Below are 20911 nucleotides of genomic sequence, written 5' to 3'. Positions count from 1 at the left end.
GAGGCTAGCACCTCCAACTCATCCGAGTCTGAAAATTCCTTCTCCAGTAGTGGTGAGGTCATCTGTACTGGAGCACTCCTGCCGAAGAGCTGTAAGTCAAGTGGCTCCTGAGACACCAGAGTAGCATCCTTCTCTGGTGTAATAATATCCCTCAAGAGGGCTAGGCTGGAGAAGCAAGGAGACTGAGGATGAGGTAAGACTATATCCTCCAGTGTTGTGTAAGTCTCCATCTGCCCCAGTGCCAGCAGAGTTCCAGCAGTCGAGTCTGATGGAACCAGTGCATCCCTGGAAGCCCGGTGGTCCTCGGACAAATTAGATGGTATCAATGATAAGTGTAGGCCTTGCTGAAGCCCTAAGCACAACTAATAGTATGGACCAAAGACTGTGAACCAGAGTAGGCCTGGCCTCAGCAGAATCACAACACACTAGGTATTAGCTAAAGTGAGCACATTCCTGAGAGGATGGTACAAGAACATCCAGATCTCTCAAGTAACTGTGTAAACACATTCCCGAGAGATGGTACAGGAACCCACTGACTCCTCCTATGATAAGGATGGGATGACAAGATAATGGAGGAGGATGTTTTGTTCAAACTAGCAGGTACAAAAACAAGGGTGGCAACTAACAACATCTGGAGTGTGACACGTAACTTGTTTGTATCGATGTATAAAAGAAGAAGTCAGAGGAGGGGCATCTTTGTATTGGCAGAGGGGAAAGCATCCTGTTATGCTGACGGAGCCTTGTCACAGGCATACATTTGTTAGTGTCCGGTGACCTGGTGGTCAGGGTGCTAGTTCTCTGTTTTGCTGACAATTAACCTGGATGAGCACCTTTGCCACCAAACCAAGCCTGTGGTCTCGCTCTATGAAAACATCGAGGCCTGCTGAATCCACATGCTGCATTTCTCCTAACGCAGCAAACACCAGAGCCCCAAGAATAGCAGCATTAACAACTCTGCAGCACCAGCACGCTCCACAGCACTAACAGCTCATAGTCAGAACCGGCGGATGTCATTCCTTATGCTTTGATACGGGGGTGATCATTAGAATCAGTGGATCATTTTTCATTTATTTTACAAAAAAAGCTAGGAAGAATAAAAACTATTTATAATTGTCTTTACAGGTGCTACAAATAGTTGAGGGAGGAGAGGACACAGGATTCCAACTCAGATCATGGAGCCATAAGGACCTGGAGAGGCATGGGTCTGCATGGTGCCTCATATCTTGGCAGAAGCATGAAGAGATGTGTGTGGGGGCCAATGGACACTGCTTGAAAGAGTTCCTGGACTCGGTTGCACGCATACCCCCCTGTGGGACCAACACTCAAACAACTTACCTCTTATCCCATGACTGCCTACTTTGCTTAAGAACTCTTGGTGTGGGTCCTTGTCAAAGGCTTTCTGAAAGTCCAAATACACTATGTCCACTGCATCACCCTCGTCCACATTTGTTAACCTTCTCAAAGAATTCTAATACACTGGTGAGGCATGATTTCCCTTCACAAAAGCAGCTTTGACTCTTCCACAACATACTGTTCATCTATGGGTCTGGTAATTCCATTCTTTACACTAATTTGCCTAGTACCGAAGTTCAGCTTACCATCCTGTAATCGCTAGTATCGCCACTGGAGCCTCTTTTAAAAGTCAGCGTCACATTAGCTGTCCTCCAGTCATCCAGTACAGAAGCTGATTCAAGCAACAGGTTATATATCACAATTAGCAGTTCTGCAATTTTATATTTGAGTTCCTTCAGAACTCTTGGGTGAATCCCACCTGATCTTGGTGACTTATAATTTTTTCTCAATTTGTTCCAAAACCTTCTCTACTGACACCTCAATCTGAAACAGTTTCTCAGCTTTGACACCTAAGAATGGCTCAGGTGTGAGACTCTTCCTTGCATCTTCTGCAGTGAAGATGGATGCAAAGAAATCATTTTGTTTTTTGGCTTCCTTGAGTGCTCCTTTAGCATCTCGATCGTCCAGTGACCCCAGCGGATTGTTTAACCGGCTTCCTGCTTCTGATGCACTTAAAAAAAATTGCTGTTAGTTTGTGTCTCTTTTGCACATTGTTCTTTGAATTCTTTTGTGGCTGCCTAATTACACTTTTACACTTGACTTACCAGAGTTTAAGCTCCTTTCTAGTTTCCTCAGTAGGATCTGACTTCCAATTTTTGAAAGATGCCTTTTTGTCTCTAACCACCTCATTTACCTAGTTTAGCCATGGCAGCCTTTTTTGGTCCTTGACTCTTTTTTATTTGGGGTATACATGTAGTTTGAACCTCTATTATGGTGTTTTTTAAAAAAGTTTCCATGCAGTTTGCAGGCATCTCACTCATGACTGTTCCTTTTAATTTCCCTTTAACTAGCCTCCTCATTTTTGTGTACTTCCCCTTTCTGAAGTATCAAAACAGGCGGGCAGGGGCAAGAGCATACGAAGCACACGTGACAGAGGGTATAAAGGCAAATGGGTGGGGGCATGTGCACTTGGAACACACAACAGATGGTGTCAAAGCAGGTGGGCAGGGCGAGAGCATGAAGCACAGGACACATTCATTTTCATGCAAATGAAGTCAAGAGACCGTCTACCTCCCAGTCACATGGGGCTGGAGCTCAGGAGTGCTCACACCCAGCAGAATGGCAGAGGTTTGGAGGGAGGAGGGGGGAGAATTCACTATCGTCAATGGGTAAAAACCTGGCCCTCAGTGTGGGTGTTCACCTTCCTGAAGCAGGGCCTTTACTACAGACAATAGGCACCAAGAGATCACCCTCTGACCCGGTGATTTATTGAGGTGCTTCAGTGTCACCGAGACCAGCCACTGAAGCCTTATTTATTTGAAACTCCCTCATTTCTGTCTGGACCCTCTCCTGCCCGGGGCTCTGAGAGAGGCAGCATGAGCTGTAATGCTTAGGATACAGTGGGATCAGCATCCACAGTTCTGCATGTTTGTGAGTGGTGATCCCATAGCCTGCAAAGCAACAGCAGTTGTTACACGGAACTTGACCATGTATAGCTCAGCTAGCTACTACCCTCTCCGAACAGCTGGGCGCTGCGTCACAGTGGGGCTTCCCCAGCGTGGCTAACACATGATGCTGCAGCAGTACCATGACAGCTGACCTGCAGGATGAGCTTGGTGTCCTGGGGTACAACGGTGACTATGCGGGAGCCTCGCTCCACCTTGCGAAGTGTCTCGTTGGGAGTAGAGGAGCTGCTGAAGCCTGCCTGCAGAACTGAGAATGGCAGAGGTATCAGCAAGGGTATGATAAGTCCCGACATACAGTGCACCTTCCCCAGTCCAGCCCCAGGGTGTCTGCTGAGTTCCTGCTGGGAACCCACCCACCCATTACTAGGGATGTTCTAGTAATGCCTCCGGGCATCAGTCAGCTTCAGAGTCCCACTGTGCCAAGCACCATCACGCAGACTGGAGGAGACAGCCACTGCCCGAGTCCAGACACCAGGCAGAGACACACACACAAGCAGCTGCCAGAAGCACAGAACATGTACATTGCCATTCTTCCTCATCCTCTTGCTCCTCCACGACACCCCCAAGCTTCCCACGTCCAGGTGCCAGTCAGATGCTGCCCTGCATGGTTCACCCGGGGATCCCTTCCACCCTACGTGTCCCCCACCGGGAGCATCCAGCCTTGTTCTGGGAGGTGAAGGCAAAGCCTGTCAAAGAAGACAAGAGGTGGCTCCCACCAACTGACTGCTTCCCCTGCAGGTGGCCTACACAGCCAGTCCTGTCCCCAGCCGCTTCTGCTCCTGGGGGCACCCTGCACGGTCAGTCCTGCCCGCAGCCGCTTCTCCTCCTGGGGGCCAGGCAGGCGACCTGCACAGTCAGTCCTGCCCCCAACTGCTTCTCCTCCTAGGGGCCAGGCAGGCAGGCGGCCTGCATGCCCAGTCTTGCCCCCAGCTGCTTCCCCTCTTTCTGCAGGCCAAGGCACAGTGATTTCAAGTGTCCTTTGGTCACTCCTGTTATATCACAGATCAATGACGATTTGTGGAGAGTAAGCTACTCCTCCCTGTGCTAGGGAGAGCTGGGAAGTGAGGGTGGGAGCTCCCAGAAGTGGATTAAGAGCCCCCACAGTCACAGCCCATGAGAGGATATAGGGAACACACTGGCACCAATCAGGAGCAGCCACTCTGGACAATCAAGAAGTGGCACCATGGCCACGACAAGCAAGCTTGTCTAGGTTCCATCACAAGGGCAGAGGACCCAGGAAGCAAACAGTAAGGCCAATTACATACCAAAGGCCATATCTGAACGTTTACCTTTCAATGATGTGTCCCTCAAAGATACACACTGGCAGGTGTGGGAGTGGGTGGTCACCAGCAAAAACTCATCATATATGGCAAATGAGGTAATGTTGGAAGCCACCTGTGGAAAGTGAATCCAATGAAATCTCTGAGCACCAGCAGCAGCAGATGAAATCTAATAATCACACACAGACAAGTGAAACCACATCAAAACAAGCTTTGGTACCTCCACATCATTAATGAAAAAACGGCATCTCTCAGTCAGACCCAGGATGGCTTCCTATAATGAAAAGGATGGACAATTACAATATGTTACAGCATTGGTTTAGTGGCACCATTGTTATAACTGAGATGGGTCTTTGCTATATGCCCACTACTTTTAGACTGTCAGATTTCCAAGGGGACTGGAATGCCTCATGCTTATTTTCAACACACCAGTGCAGTATTGAAGGAAGTTGGGTAGGAATCTGTTTGATCACCGAGAACTCAATGTAAAATGTGTTTACTTGCTTAAAAAAAAAAAAAGGTCTCCAGACCCTTGCGGTTGGAAACTCAACAACATCTTTCCACTGAAAGCTTCAAATTGACCGAGGTGGCATCCTTGATAAGGAACAGCACACTTGCCATCTCTGAATAACTCTGGTGGGCAACAATAGCTAATGTCTTGAAAGCCACCAGACCCAGCTGTGCAGCGCGCATTGTTTTACTTAGCTTGTAAGCACCCCAAGGCCCTCCATGCGGCAGCATGGAAACAGGACATTGGGAGCCCACTATAGTAGAGACTGGTGTGTGGATTTGGAGATGAGATTAACACACTTTCTAAAAAGGATGTGAACTGGAAAAATAAAACCAAACCATAATAATCACTGAATGCAACAATTAGTGACAGCCCTGACAGGAAGTATAAGAAAGACAACATGAATGAGGTAATATCTTTTATTGGACCAACATCTGTGGGTGAGAGAGAGAAGCTTTTGAGCCACACAGAGCTCTTCTTCAGGTCAGGGAAAGGTACTCTGAACATCACACCTAAATGCCAGGTGGAACAGATTGTTTAGCATCAGTAGTTAGCACATATTCTACGGGACCATTCAAGGTGAAATGACTCTAACACCTCTGCAGTCATATGACAAAAAGAGTGGTGTCAGAGTGTTACAGATTGTTGTAATAAACCATTAATCCAGTCTCTCTCTCATCAGGCCATCAATTTTAGTGTCTAGCAGAGTAATGAATTTAAGCTCCCAGGCTTGTCTTTTGAAAGTGTCGTGCAGGTTTCCTTTGAGGATTAGGATGGGTAAATCAGATACAGAGTGATTGCTTTCTGTCCCAATATTCCTTTGGTAAGGATTTGGCTATACTTGCAAGTTAGAGCGCACTAAATCAGCCCCGGGCAACCTAACTCCTGAGATGTCCACGCTGGCATATAGCCACACGTATAGCGCCTGGACTCTGCAGCTGGAACGCTCCTGGTAATCCACCTCCACGAGAAACATAACGCTTGCTGCACCCCGGCTGAAACTCCCGGGTGTCAGTGTGGACGACGTGTTGCATTACTGTGCTGTGATTGGCCTCCGGAAACGACTTCAGGGGATTATGGGACAAGTGGCCACTCTTGTCATTGTTTTGAACTCGGCTGCAGGCATGCGGATATCCCCTTTCAAAGCTCTGTGACAGCTGGCTGCTTATCTGCTCTGAGACAAAGCAAACCATTACTGTGGAATGCTGCTGCTGTGAGTGAGAGAGAGAGAGCAGGGAGGGGCAGGCGGAAGGGGGTCTGCTGCTGTCTGAACTTACAAGACAGCATGCTGACACACTCTCTGCCCCCCAAAACACACTGTCTCCCCCCCACACACTCCCTGTCACACTCCACCACCACCCCCGTTTGAAAAGCACACTGCAGCCACTTGCACACTGGGATTGCAAGTGCTGCTAATGTGGCCATGCCAGCGCACTTGCCGCTGACAGTGTAAACACATGGCAGTGTTTTCCCTGCTGCGGTCTCCGAAGGCTGGTTTGACTCCCAGCGCTCTACATCTGCAAGTGTAGCCAAGCCCTAAGAGTGCTGTGGCCTGATATGAGGGGTCTGCCTGGGTGCTTTTGTTTGTGTATTTTGGGTTGGGTTGGGTTCAGGTCCAACTGTGATGACTACCTTAACGAGGCAAACCGACATCTCTCCAGCACCATCTACAGTACTATAAAGAACTCAAAGGCCACCCCACATCACAAATTTACCCTGGAACTTAAGGATATAATCAAATCCTTCCCCAAACAACTCCAAGAGAAGTTTTACAAATCCATCCTCCATGAACCCACACCAGGGACCTTCTGCATGCTTCCCAAGATACACAAACAAAGGAACCCAGCCAGTCCCATCATATCTGACCACGACACTTACTTATCGGGACTCCTAGAAACCATCCACCACACAAAGGGCCAGCTTCCTCCAGGACACAACTGACTTCCTCCACAAACTCTGCATTATTAACAACCTCCTTCAGAACACCATCCTCGACCTCACAGATGTCACCTCCTTATATACCAATATCCCTTACAATGACAGCATAGCTGCCTGCCTCAAATATTTACAAGACAACGGACAACCCTCAGATCTCCACCCCAACCACATCCATTTCATCCTCATCCACAAGAGCAAACACTTTGTCCAAACCATGGTAGCAGCTCTGGATACTAGGATGGCTCCTCAATATGCTAATATCCTTTGCATGGCGACACTGAAGATGATATTCTGGAGAAATGCATCACAAAACCAATGCTATACCTGAGATACATCCATGATATTTTCATCCTCTGGACAGACGGCTTAAACTCCCTCATACATTTCCACCACAACTTCAACAACCACCCCTCATCCATTCAACTCTCTTTGGAACACTCCCACACCAGCATCAGCTTCCTGGACACCAAGATCAGCTTCAACAATGGAACCCTACAGACAACAATATGCAAGAAACCCATGGATCTACACACATGCTGCATATATTCAGTAACCACCCCAAGAAATACGTTATTTACAGCCAGCCATTTAGATACTGCAAAATATGCTCCAGGGAGAAAGTTCAGGTTACACACCTTAATACCACCTTCACCAAACAAGGACACTCCACCAGAGAAGTAGATCGCATCACGGAATGAGCCACCCAAATACCCTGAGAGAACCTGCTTCAATACAGAAATAAAACCCACTCTGACCACCAGCCCCGAGTTGTCACCTACCATCCTATGCTGGAACCCATATGGGTATCATCAAACTACAACCCATACTTAATTGGGACCCCATCTGGAGAGAAATCTTTCCTGAATCCCCACTTCTGGCCTTCAAACAACCCCCCAGCCTCTCCAAGCTCACCATCAGAAGTAAAAAGAAAAGGAGTACTTGTGGCACCTTAGAGACTGACCAATTTATTTGAGCATAAGCTTTCGTGAGCTACAGCTCACTTCATCGGATGCATACAGTGGAAAATATAGTGGGGAGATTTTATATACACAGAGAACATGAAACAATGGGTGTTACCATACACACTGTAACGAGAGTGATCAGGAAAGGTGAGCTATTACCAGCAGGAGAGCGTGGCAGTGGGGGGAGGACCCTTTGTAGTGATAATCAAGGTGGGCCATTTCCAGCACTTTACAAGAACAGTGGGAGGGGAAATAAACAAGTGGAAATAGTTTTACTTTGTGTAATGACACATCCACTCCCAGTCTTTATTCAAGCCTAAGTTAATTGTATCCAGTTTGCAAATTAATTCCAATTCAGCAGTGTCTCCTTGGAGTCTGTTTTTGAAGTTTTTTTTGTTGAAGTATTGCCACTTTTAGGTCTGTAATCGAGTGACCAAAGAGATTGAAGTGTTCTCCAACTGGTTTTTGAATAATGACAGGTTTCAGAGTAACAGCCGTGTTAGTCTGTATTCGCAAAAAGAAAAGGAGTACTTGTGGCACCTTAGAGACTAACCAATTTATTTGAGCATAAGCTTTCGTGAGCTACAGCTCACTTCATCAGATGCATACTGTGGAAACTGCAGAAGACATTATGTACACAGAGACCATGAAACATGTGGGGGGGGGCGGAGGGTGAGAAAACCTGGATTTGTGCTGGAAATGGCCCACCTTGATTATCATGCACATTGTAAAGAGAGTGGTCACTTTGGATGGGCTATTACCAGCAGGAGAGTGAGTTTGGGGGGGGGGGGGCGGAGGGTGAGAAAACCTGGATTTGTGCTGGAAATGGCCCAACTTGATGATCACTTTAGATAAGCTATTACCAGCAGGAGAGTGGGGTGGGAGGAGGTATTGTTTCATGGTCTCTGTGTATATAATGTCTTCTGCAGTTTCAACAGTATGCATCCGATGAAGTGAGCTGTAGCTCACGAAAGCTCATGCTCAAATAAATTGGTTAGTCTCTAAGGTGCCACAAGTACTCCTTTTCTTTTTGCGAATACAGACTAACACGGCTGTTACTCTGAAACCCATCAGAAGTATGCTCCCCACAGACCAGGGCACACCAACACCACACTCTACCAGAACAGATGAAAAACCTGCCGACATATCTCCACTGTTACTATGATCAACACCTCCCACAAAACACCTTTCAAGATCCATAGACCCTACACATGCCTATCACAAGTCAATATGTGGTGTACCTCATCCAGAGCACTAAATGCCCCAGTAACAACTATGTGGGTGAAACCAGACAGACTGGAATAAACTCACTACACTCTAGAATAAACTCACACAGGAAAGTGATAAAAGACAAAACCACCCTCTCACCTGTGGGTGAGCACTTTTCACAAAGTGATCACTCTATCTCTGACCTATCAGTCCTCATCCTAACAGGACACCTGCACACCACTTTCAACAGATGAGCCTGGGAGCTTAAATTCATAACTCTGCTAAACACTAAAAATCATGGCCTGAACAGAGACACTGGATTTACGGCTTATTACAACAACCTATAATCCACTACCCCCCCCCACCCCTTTTTGTCCTATGGCTGCAGAGGTGTTAACGGGCCACTCTACCTTGACTGGTCCCTTAGAATTTGTGCTAACTACTTATGCTAAACAACCTGTTCCACCTGGCATTTAGCTGTGATGCTCGGCGCACCTTTCCCAAAACCGAAGAATAGCTCTTTGTGGCTTTAAGTTTGTCTCTCTCGCCAACAGAAGTTTGTCCAATAAAAGATATTACCTCCCCCACCTTGTCTCTCTAATATCCAGGGACTGACACAACTACACTGCATACAGGAAGTGTAACAAGTCAGATCCCACAAGAACTTAATTAGGCTATCCTGGTCAGATGTATTAAGCGTTTAATGTCATAAAAAATATTGACAAGTACTGCATGGTCACACAGTGCAGAGCTACAGTTGCCATGAGGACCGACCATCGGAACATCCCTTCATTTAAGTCTCCATATTAACGTAGGGTTTTCCATAATAATGCTGGATTTTGTGCATTATAAACCATCAGACATTCTCTGGGCAAGGCATGTGTAGGTGGCTATGCTGGTCACACACAGCTCGCTCTGCAGGCACTAAGGAGGAGAAAGTAACGCTAAGGAACGTTTCTAGACCTTGTCCTCCCGGCCCACAGGACCGGTGTTTGGGACTAATTTTCCAGAACTAGGTGCTGACCCCACTAACAGTTCACTTACTTCTCCACCAATCACGGCCAGTGCAGTCTGCACACATGGAGAAGGGAATCGCACAGCAGAGCCACTGCTGCTCGTCCAAGGTTCGAGGGCTGGCGTGGGAGCCTCTGAAGATTAACAGAGACGATTACGGCTATTTTCCAACTTGGCTGACAAAACAAACATTACACCTACACAAACATGCCCCGTTGTCACACGTGCCTCATAAAAACAACATAGGTGTGTTTACAGCAGAACGTACTTGTATAGAGTACAAGCGCATGATATGAAACAGAACGGAGCTTGGAGACCATCTGAGTCCAGCATATAGCAAGTGTAACAAAGGGGGAATTTTCAATATGATATGTATATGAATCTTAAGTATGCCTCAGTTTCCCTCTGTACTTTGCATTGCTACCCACTAGGTGTAAAAGCATTGTCTCCCCTCTTGGCAAAGAACAGCAGACATGAGGTGTGCAGGTCACCTTGCCATGTGGGGTGCACACATCAAGTAACTGCCTGGAACCTGCTGAAACTGACCCACATCAATGGAGAATCCAAAAGAGACAATGGGAAACTCCAATTACCAGAATGTTCACACCTAGCAAATGACCAAAAAGGAGATTTTCCCACACCTCTCAGCAGGGAAGCCAAGCCAAGGCCCCAAAATGAGAACAAAGGGAAAGGTGCCGGATGGCAGAGTGAAGTGCTCCCTTTGAAGAGACACAGGGCTCTCACCTGGGACTGAGGAAGGGTCAGAGAGAGAAAGAGAGAGCGAACGCACACGAGCAAGCCTGGAATGGAGGCCATAGCAGCTTGGCTGGCTGATGGTACTGTCTTAGCCAGATGGACTAGGTCTTAACTTTTATTTCTCTGTGCTAATCTAAGGACTTCCGATGCCATGTTTCAGTTGAATACCAAACACTACTCTTTGCAGGGCCGGCCTTAGTGAAAATGGTGCCCTGGGCAAACTTGTATTTTGGTACCCCCCTTCCCCTCCCATCATCACCCCTGGCTCCTACGGCTCCCTGAGCTCCCACCTCCAGGCCATTACCTATACTTCATATGGAATGTCCACAGGAAAGCCCATTCAATGTATATGGGCGTCTCCCATGGTCCATTGTGAGTTAAGTGTCCCTAGATGAACCACTTACTTTGACTAGTCCCTTTAAGATGTACTGGCTAACTACCTTGTGGGCGTTACCCCAGGAGCAAACATTTGAAATATAGGTATAGAGCCAATACTCATAACTTCAAATACAAAAATGATACATGCATACAAATAGCATAAACATATTCAGCAAATCATAGCCTTTTCATAGACATCTTACATGCCACGTTTTGTACAAGATTTGCTGCAAATATATAACAGTGGTTGCGACAATGATCTACATGGTCATGTTTTAATCAGATAACGTCACAATGAGTAACTGCTACAACTAGCAAATTCCTAGGCCACTGTGAGCAGAAGGGCAGAAGTAAGGGTGGCATGGAATATGGTGTATTGTCACACTTACTTCTGTGCTGCTGCAGTGGCTTGTGGTGCCTGGCGGCTGGCCTGCACATCAAGGCAGGCTTCACGCTGTCACGTGGGGGCTGCATCTTGCCAGAGCCCTCAGCCCTCCTGGCTCACCATGAGCATTTTTACAGGAAGTACCAAGCAGTAATAATAACACACGAGAGAGAGACAGACACAGACACAGAGACAGAGTGTGTGTGTGTGTCAGTCAATCTGTGTTCGGGGACTGTGAGAGGCAGAGAGTATGTGGGTGTGAGAGCTTGTGTGTGTGTGTGTTAGGGAAGTCAGAGAGACCGTGAGAGCACTGTCACTTTAAGTCCCTGCTCCCTTCCTGCTGGGCCCCCAATCCCCTCACTCACGTGAAAGTTTTGCTCCTCCTGCCCCAGGCCTGAGACCAAACGGCTGGCCGCAGGCAGGGAGGGACTCAGCTCCGCTCCCCCATAGCCCTGGGCTCCCCAGGGCTGGGGCAGAGCCGGAGCCCTCAGCTGGCCAGCTGAGGAGTGAGTGAGGGGACAGGGAGAAGCCCGCCGGCCCAGCGCAGGGGAGGGACCGGAGAAGACAGGAGTCTGACCACAGCCAGCCAGGGGAAGCCCGAGCCTCTTGTGGCGCCTCCCTGGCTACAATGCTCTGGGTGTGGGCCCTGTTTGCCTGGCCCTAAGGCTGGCCCTATCTGTATGGAAAAGGCTGCCTGGTGTCACTGCAAATACTTGAGGCGGTTCATTGATCCCTGAAGAGCATACAGGTCTCTACCAGGAGTCTCTCTCAGTTGGACTTTCTGGGCAGAGCTCATAACGTGAACAGGAGTGCTGGAGCCCAGGGGCTCAGTCTCGGAGGTGGTGATGCTCCGGGGCCTACCCTGAAGGGAGAGTGGGACCCCTTAGGGGTCTGGCACACTGAAGGAAGGGGTTCCTCCAAGGGACTATTTAACATCTGAGGCACAGCATAATTCCTGCAGATCCATGACAGCAGCTGGGAGAGGGTGGTGGGGTCTATGGGCTCAGTGGAACATTTTTACATTAGGGATAAAGGGGCAAAAGTCACTGAGTCCCCAGTACCACATCGGTCTTTCGAAAGCCACTGAGCTTAGACTTTCATTTCAAAACACAACTACGGCTATTCTTTTCTTCAAAAATTAGATACATTCAGATACAAATCAGTACTTTAATGAAGTCCAAAGAGCCAAGTAATGCGAAAAGCATCATCATCAACAGCAAGTCCATGCACATTCTTATACTCTAACTGGCTAGTTAAACTTCAGGACAGTTCCATGACAGTAATCAGTTCCTACATCAGCCATCTTGACGGGGATCTTACACTCACCACAGAGGTACTTCAGTATCCGCCCATCAGTCAGCTGCAGAGCTACTGCTCTGGTCTTCGGATTATAGCACAGGCTGATCACATCCCCATCCACAGGCACAGACAAACTAGAAAAAGTTACACGAGAGAGAATGTTACAATGCTGCAGTGGATATGCATCCGGTGCACCACACGTGCCTCTACATTTAATGGGGGGGGGAAGGGAGAGGCGAGCGGACACTGTTTCTGGTAGTGCTAGTTGGAGGTGAATGGATAGATAACACGTTAGTCTCCATAACTGCTCTCTTTCAGAAGGATGTTAAACGTGCACCAATTCAATTAATACTGTGAAGAAGTGTAAAAGTCCTGGCCCCAGTCCCCCACTGGCTTGGAACATGTGCCTGCCAGCAACACTTCACTGATCATGGTGCAGTAAAGGACTCCCTCTCATCATGAGTCTTGGGATGTACACATGGGCATGTTTAACCCCCCTTCCCAGACGGCCAGAGAGCCTGCAAAGCCCACAGCTCTTGCACAGTCAGGCACAACTCAAACATGGTTCAGACCTGTCTACATCACAGGACTGCAACATGTTGGGCACTGCCAGGTTTTAGTGGGCCCCCAAAGAAATGGATTTCTACAACACACGTGGGTGTGTCTGCCCATGCTTCAACCCAATACCCTTTGAATCGAGGAGCTTTACTAGGAAGAGAACTCAGGCTAACCCCATCAGTAGGCAATGGGCACCACTACAAAACATGGAGCTTTCCCAGCAAGATACCTGGGGCTCACTGAGAGGCGCCTGGAGCATGCTGGGAGGCAGAGGGGGTTGCAGCTATAATCCTCCCATTGGTCAAAAGGAGTCATTACTAACTTTTATAGTAGCTTGAGTTTTTTGAGATGTTTCGTCCCTACAGGTGCTTAACAATGCACCTGTGCGCTCTCAAATGGAGAATGCAAAGCAGTGGCCATGGTCCCGCGCTTGTGCAAAGCAGCACCTTGTGTCCCCACATGAGGGCATGTAAGGAGGCACAGACCTATTACCAATTGGTTCCTTCTTGACTGTGAAGCAGAGCCTCCACAGCTGAGGGGGAGGAAGACAGGAGGTGGAGCACTCACAGGGACAAAACACCTTGAAAAACTCAAGTTACTGTAAGTTAAGTAAGCTCTCTGGGTATATGTCCCTATGAGTGCTCCCCCATCAGAGACTCCCAAGAAGTAATTCAGTGAGAGGTGGGTGCTCAGGAGGCAAGTCTAAGATGGTTTGGAGGACTGTGACACCAAAGGCAGTATCATCCCTGGAAGGAGGAATAGCAGCATAATGCTTGGCAAAGGTATGGATGGAAGACCAAGTCGCAGCACTACAAATTTCTTATATAGGAATATCCCTCAGTAAAGCTATAGAAGTAGACAGAGCTCTGGTGGAGTATGCTGTCACGCTGCAGGGGGGTTGCATCCCAGTCTCTCTGTTCAGGCCATGAGTTTTAGCAGATGTAACAAGAGGAAGCAGACCCCACTGGGGCTAGAGATTGCTGCATTAGAAGGACCTTGAATCTAGCTCCTCTATCCTTCCATGATCTGCCCGTATGTACCTTACCTGTAGACAGGATGTGGGCGTCTCCAAGGCAGCATGTCACTATGGGAAAAAGACTTGTGGCAGGTCTGGCGGGGCTTAAACCCCAAGGCCTTTGGCATAACCCAGGAGATGGCAAGCCAAAGTAAAAGAGGAGAGAAGGGAATAGCTCCCTTCTAATCACTATAAAATAAACTAATTAGAACAAATTAATATACTATAAAATAAACTAATTAGAACAAAATAACTAAGAAATAGAGAAATTGAAAGACTAATGGAATACTGAGAAAAGGCTGGAAGCCGTAGAATCAGCTGGATGCGCAATAGCGCTGTCTTAAGCTGCAGGCAGTTGAGAAGGAACTGCATGGCGGCTGGTCCTTATATGCCCTCGTTAGGAGGCATGACGTGCTGCTTTGTGCAAGCATAGGCCCACAGACACTGCTTTGCATTCTCGAGCGTGCACAGGTACTCCTATGGTGGAGCACCCATAGTACAGATACTCAGAAAAGCAGCAGATATTCGGATCAAGCAGCCACTGCATTTTACTGCCCCCACGTGGTAAAGTTAATTCGGGTGGCTCAGCTGCCTCCCTGGCATGAGCAGTGGGGACCCTCAAGTCCAGTGGTCCCCATCCTTTCTGTGGGAATAGCACATTCTTATTCCCAGAAGACTGTGGCAGGCGCCAGACACCCCGCCGCTGACATGCCGCCGAGAAATGGCAACGCTTCTCGGCGGCATTTCGGCAGGTGGTTCTCCGCCGGCCTCGCTCGGCAGCGGCATTTCGGTGGCATGGTGTCTTGCGGGCACACACAACTGCTCCGGCAGGCGCCATTGCGCCCGCGGGCACCATGTTGGGGACCCCTGCTCAAGTCGCTTGGACAGGCCACAGAATCCATTACAAACTACCAGCTGGGTTTCAGAGTAGCAGCCGTGTTAGTCTGTATCCGCAAAAAAAAAAAGGAGGACTTGTGGCACCTTAGAGACTAATGAATTTATTTGAGCATAAGCTTTCGTGAGCTACAGCTCACTTCATCGGACGCATTCAGTGGAAAATACAGTGGGGAGATTTATATACACAGAGAACATGAAAAGATGAAGTGAGCTGTAGCTCACGAAAGCTTATGCTCAAATAAATTTGTTAGTCTCTAAGGTGCCAAAAGTCCTCCTTTCCTTTTTACCAGCTGGGTGTGGCAGCAATGGAAGATCTCTTGGCTATTCCCAGAGTGGGGTAAAGCTCAGGGCTGAGGGGAGATGCTGAACTGGCATCCCTGAAGAGCCAAGTCCCCTATTTAGCTTCTTGTATCTGTGTCCCGAACGGGTCTGGCCCTGACCCACTGGGAACTCCCCTGGGAGATGCATGACACCACATTGTGCCCCATACTCATTCAACAGCATCTCTGTCGAGACCCCAGTAACGTGCTGGCCTATGGGCAGAAGCCCCACATGGACTCTTGTATTACAGAGCCATTTCCAGCACTCCTGTCGCTGCAGCACACAAGTATCCAATCTGATGTGACACCTTTTGCCAAGAAATCCCCACGATTCAGAAATTCAGCCACAACATGACAACTGCAGGGAGGAGCCTAATAGCACCCAGAGTTTACAGGATGCACTGGCTCACCAGCAGGAGCCAGCGAGCACGTGTACCACAAGCCCATCCCAGGCCCTGGAGCATAAGGACATAAAGAACGGCCAGACTGGGTCAGACTAAAGGTCCGTCTTGCCCAGTACCCTGTCTTCCAACAGTGGCCAATGCCAGGTGCCCCAGAGGGAATGAACAGAACAGGCAATCATCAAGTGATCTATCCCACTTCCCATTCCCAGCTTCTGGCAAACAGAAGCTAGGGGCACCATCCCTGCCCATCTTGACTAATAGCCATTGATGGACCTATCCTCCATGAATTGATCTAGTTCTTTTTTGAACCCTATTATAGTCTTGGCCTTCACAACATCCTCTGGCAAGGACTTCCACAGGTTGACTGTGCGTTGTGTGAAAAAACATTTCCTTTTGTTTGTTTTAAACCCGTTGCCTATTAATTTCATTGGGTGTCCCCTAGTTCTTGTGTTATGAGGAGTAAATAACACTTCCTTATTTACTTTCTCCACACCAGTCATGATTTTTTAGACCTCGATCATATCCCCCCTTAGTCGTCTCTTTTCCAAACTGAAAAGTCCCAGTCTTATTAATCTCTCCTCCTATGGCAGCCATTTCATACCCCTATTTTTGTTGCCCTTTGCTGAACCTTTTCCAATTCCAATATATCTTTTTTGAGATGGGTCGAACACATCTGCACACAGTATTCAAGATGTGGGCGTACCATGGGTTTATTTCAAGGCAATATGATATTTTATATCTTATTATCTATCCCTTTCTTGATGATTCCCAACATTCTGTGAGCTGTTTTGACTGCTGCTGCACATTGAGTGGATATTTTCAGAGAACTATCCACGACTCCAAGATCTCTTTCTTGAGTGGTAACAGCTAATTTGGACCCCATCATTTTATATATATAGTTGGGATTATGTTTTCCAATGTGCATTACTTTGCATTTATCAACATTGAATTTCATCTGCCATTTTGTTGCCTAGTCACGCAGTTTTGTGAAATCCTTTTGTAGCTCTTCGCAGTCTCCTTGGGATTTAACTATATTGAGTAGTTTTGTATCATCTGCGAATTTTGCTGCTTCACTGTTACCCCTTTTTCAAGATCATTTATGAATATGTTGAATAGGACTGGTGCCAATACAGACCACTGGGGGACACCACTATTTACCTCTCTCCATTCTGAAAATTGACCATTTATTCCTACCCTTCGTTTCCTATCTTTTAACCAGTTACCAATCCATGAGAGGACCTTCCCTCGTATCCCGTGACAGCTTAGAGGCCTCTATTCATTTCTAGAATCGCGTGAAAGTTTTCATAAGCAGCACAAGGAGTGTAAAGCTCCTTTCCAGTACCGGAGATATAGGCACCCTCCCTCTGCCTCAGGACCTCCTGTCAGATGGTGGATGACGGAGTGCGTGGCAAGCTGCCCCTGGCTGACTGCCAAGAAGGTGTCGTCCTGCAGCCAAGTGAAAAGCCGGAACGCTAGTGGGTTCACCTGCTTGCCCTTGCCGCAGCACACCTCAACTCTGTACGATTGAAAGAGAGAAATTGAGAGTCAGTGTCAGTGTGCCAGTCACACCCACCATCGCTACCTGGAGAAGAGGGCGACCCTGGCACTCAGGTCAGCAAGGGGATAGAAAAGGTTACTAAACTGTTCTGTAATTGTTGTTTTTCCAGACGTGTTGCACATGTTCATTCCGCTTCAGGGTTTGGTGCACCCAGCGTGCAGCATTGGAGATTTTTCCCTTAGCAGTACCTGTTGGAACAATGCACGTGCCCTCTGCCATCTTGTGCTGCTGAGAGATAATATAAAGGGCAGAGCCACCCCGACTCCCCATAGCTCCTTCTTACTTGGCAGACAGTGCTATACAGGGTAGGGGGATGGGAGATGGAATGGACATGTGCAGCGCATCTCGAACAAGAGTTACAGAACAGGTTATTGCCATTTTTCTTCTCTGAGTGATTGTGCATATCCATTCCACTTCAAGTGATGCACATTTGGTGAATTCAAGTGATGAATTCAGAGGGGGGGGTTGGAGTCTGTCTGACCAGGGATTGTACAACTACACCTCCAAACCTGGCATTGTATCTAGAACGTTGCGATATGGCATAATGAGATGCTAATATATGTACGGATGACCAAGTTGCAGCTCTACAAATGTCCTGTATAGGCACCTGAGTTAGATAAACTTTAGAAGCTGGGTGCTTTCTCATTAAGTGTGCTACCACGCTACTTGGCAAAGTCACACTGGCAATGTGATAGCACAAACAGGAAATCCATGACAAGATTCTCTGAGTTGAGACTGGAGTACCCTTCAACCTGTCCACGACTGCCATAAACAGCTATGAGAATGATCTAGTTCTGTCCAAGTGAAAAGCTAATGCTCTCCTGACATCCAATATATGGGCACAAGGCTTAGGAAAGAAGGCTGGTAAGTATATTGCCTGATTCGTTTCTCACTTGGTGTCACTTTGGTCAGAAACTTAGGATATGGACATAAATATACTCTTAAAAGTATCCTTTTAAAAAATATATACGGTGGGTCAGATACCAGGGCTTGAAATTTTCCTACTCGCCTCGCGGCGGTAATTGCCACCAAAAAAGGCACTTTTGTTGAAAGATGAAGCGACAAACAGGTAGCCGGCGGTTCAAAGGGCAGACCTCGTTAACGTCAGATTTAAATCTAAAGGAGCGATACAATCCTCTACCTGGGAATGATAACCAGGCCAGACTCTTCAAGAATCTGAGGGACATCAGACTAGAAAAAACTGAGCAATTAGCAATTGGAGGGTAGAAAGCAGAGACAGCTGCTAGGTGAGCCCTGATGGAACTAAGAGAAAGACTTTGCTGTTTCAGGAAGAACAGTCCAGAATATGCTGTATAGCAGTGGTCCCCAACCTTTCTGTGGGAATAGCACATTCCTATTCCCAGAAGACTGTGGCGGGCGCCAGACACCCCGCCGCTGCCATGCTGCCGAGAAGCGGCAGCGGAAAGAAGCGCCGCTGCCGTAATGCCGCCGAGAAATGGCGACGCTTCTCGGCGGCATTTCAGTGGGCGGTTCTCCGCCAGCCACGCTTGGCGTCGGCATTGTGGCAGCACAGTATCCTGCGGGCACACACAAATGCTCCAGCGGGTGCCACTGAGCCTGCGGGCGCCGCGTTGGGGACCCCTGCTGTATAGGAACCCGGAGAACCTGGAGCAACCCCTTTTGTTGAGACCACAGGGAGAATCACTTCCACTTTAACAGGTAAATATACCAAGGAGATCGTTTGAAGAGACTTCCTCCTGGGGTGTTACAGCCTGCACGCTCCATGGTTAGGATGAAAAGCAATTGGCACGGGACAAAGAAGGTGACCATGGTCCTGTGAAACAGGTCTGCCTCTGGAGGCAATGTCAATGGAGTCCTGACTGAGAGACTCAGCAGAGCGGAAAACCAATGCTGGCAAGGCCACGCCAGTGCTGGGAGGATCATGCGAGTATAATCCTGCTCGACCTTTAATACCCGGGGAGGAGTGGAACCAGAGGGTAAGCATACGTGAATTTTGTCTTTCCAGGGCAACAGGAATGCGTCTGTCAGAGACACTGGACTGTGACCTGCCCTTGAACAAAACTGCTGATGCTTTATTGTGATGAGCTGAGTTACCAAGAGGTCTATGTGAGGAAACCCCGGGCTTAAAATAGGAGTCTGACTATATCAGGCTGGAGAGACCACTTGTGAGGACTAGCAAAGACCTGCTCAAGTGGTCTGCTGGAATGTTCTGGACAACCGGATGGCAGGAGGCTTTGAGGTGAATCTCTGTGTTCCAAACGCCCAAAGGTGTATCTCCTCTTGGCATAAAAGACATGATGTGGCCCCTCCCCATCTGTTCATGTAGAACATCTCTACTAGTTCTTACAGACAACACAGCAAATTCCTTCCCTTGATATGGAGGAGGAAAGCGTGACAAGCAAGATCAGGGATGGGCAAAACTATGGCCCAGGGGCTGCATCCGGCCCTTCAGATGTTTTAATCCAGCTCTCAAGCTCCCGCCGGGGAGTGGGGTCCAGGGCTTACCCAGCTCCGGCACTCCAGCCGAGGAGCAGTGTCAAGGGCTTGCCCCACTCTGCATGGTTCCCGCAAGCAGCAGCATGTCCCCCCTCCAGCTCCTATGAGTAGGGGGCAGCCAGAGGGCTCCGCATGCTACCCCTGCCCCAAGCGCCACCCCCACAGCTCCCATTGGCCAGGAACCACAGCCAATGGGAGCTGCAGGGGCAGTGCTTGCAGATGGGGCAGTGCGCAGAGCCACCTGGCCACGTCTCCGTGTAGGAGCCGGAGGACGGACATGCCCCTGCTTCTGGGAGCTGCTTGAGGTAAGTGCCGCCCAGAGCCTGCACCCCTGATCCCCACTATGCCCCAACCACGATCCCCCTCCTGCCCTCTGAACCCCTCAGTCCCAGCCCGGAGCACCCTTCTGCATCCCCACCCCCCCATGCCCAGTCCTACCCCAGAGCCCACCCCCCCAGCTAGAGCCCTCACCCCCTCCCACACTCCAACCCCCAATTTCATGAGCATTCATGGCCCACCATACAATTTCCATACCCAGATGTGGCCCGCAGGCCAAAAAGTTTGCCCACCCCTGAGCTAGATGAATGGTTCTCAACTCCCTCATGTTTATGTGGAGAGCTAAATCTTGGCCATACCAGGGACCGTTAGTCTACAGATTCCCCAGGTGCGCTCCCCAACCTAGGGCAGAAGCGTCTGTAACCAGAGTCAGTATGGGTTGTGGGAGAACGAAGGGAACTCCCACACATACGTTAGCTGGGTCCAGCCACGAGTCCAAAGAGGCTAAGACTGTTGTGGGCACTCGGACCAACATGTCCAGTCACATACTGGGGAGTACACTGAGCTCAGTCAGCTCTGCAACTTCCTTAGATGAAGACTGGGATGCTGAACCCCATACGTACATGAGGCCATGTGCCACAGAAGTCTAAGGCAGTTGCTTACAGCCATGGTTGGATGGGCCTTTACGTTTAATG

At 48.6% G+C, this 20911-nt stretch overlaps 1 protein-coding gene across 9 annotated transcripts in view; it reads right to left on the bottom strand.

The window, feature by feature from the left end:
* ELP1 (elongator acetyltransferase complex subunit 1) overlaps positions 1-20911 on the bottom strand; it is a 111200-nt gene that overhangs the window by 47579 nt on the left and 42710 nt on the right. For 7 of the 9 annotated variants that reach the window (XM_037902367.2, XM_037902366.2, XM_037902363.2 and 4 more), the window contains exons 14-19: positions 17247-17420; positions 12738-12844; positions 9923-10026; positions 4479-4532; positions 4268-4373; positions 3113-3225 (exon numbers count right to left, since the gene is read on the bottom strand). In XM_037902367.2, the coding sequence (XP_037758295.1) occupies positions 3113-3225; positions 4268-4373; positions 4479-4532; positions 9923-10026; positions 12738-12844; positions 17247-17420 (658 nt within the window). The remainder of the gene's footprint in view (positions 1-3112; positions 3226-4267; positions 4374-4478; positions 4533-9922; positions 10027-12737; positions 12845-17246; positions 17421-20911) is intronic. The other 2 variants (XM_037902369.2, XM_043547638.1) reach the window with 1 other exon arrangement.

This window comes from Chelonia mydas, chromosome 5 (genome assembly GCF_015237465.2).
Source record: "Chelonia mydas isolate rCheMyd1 chromosome 5, rCheMyd1.pri.v2, whole genome shotgun sequence".
NCBI classification, from domain to species: Eukaryota; Metazoa; Chordata; order Testudines; family Cheloniidae; genus Chelonia; species Chelonia mydas.
Note: the sequence above shows the minus strand (reverse complement) of the source record. Positions and strands in the feature narration are given on the sequence as shown.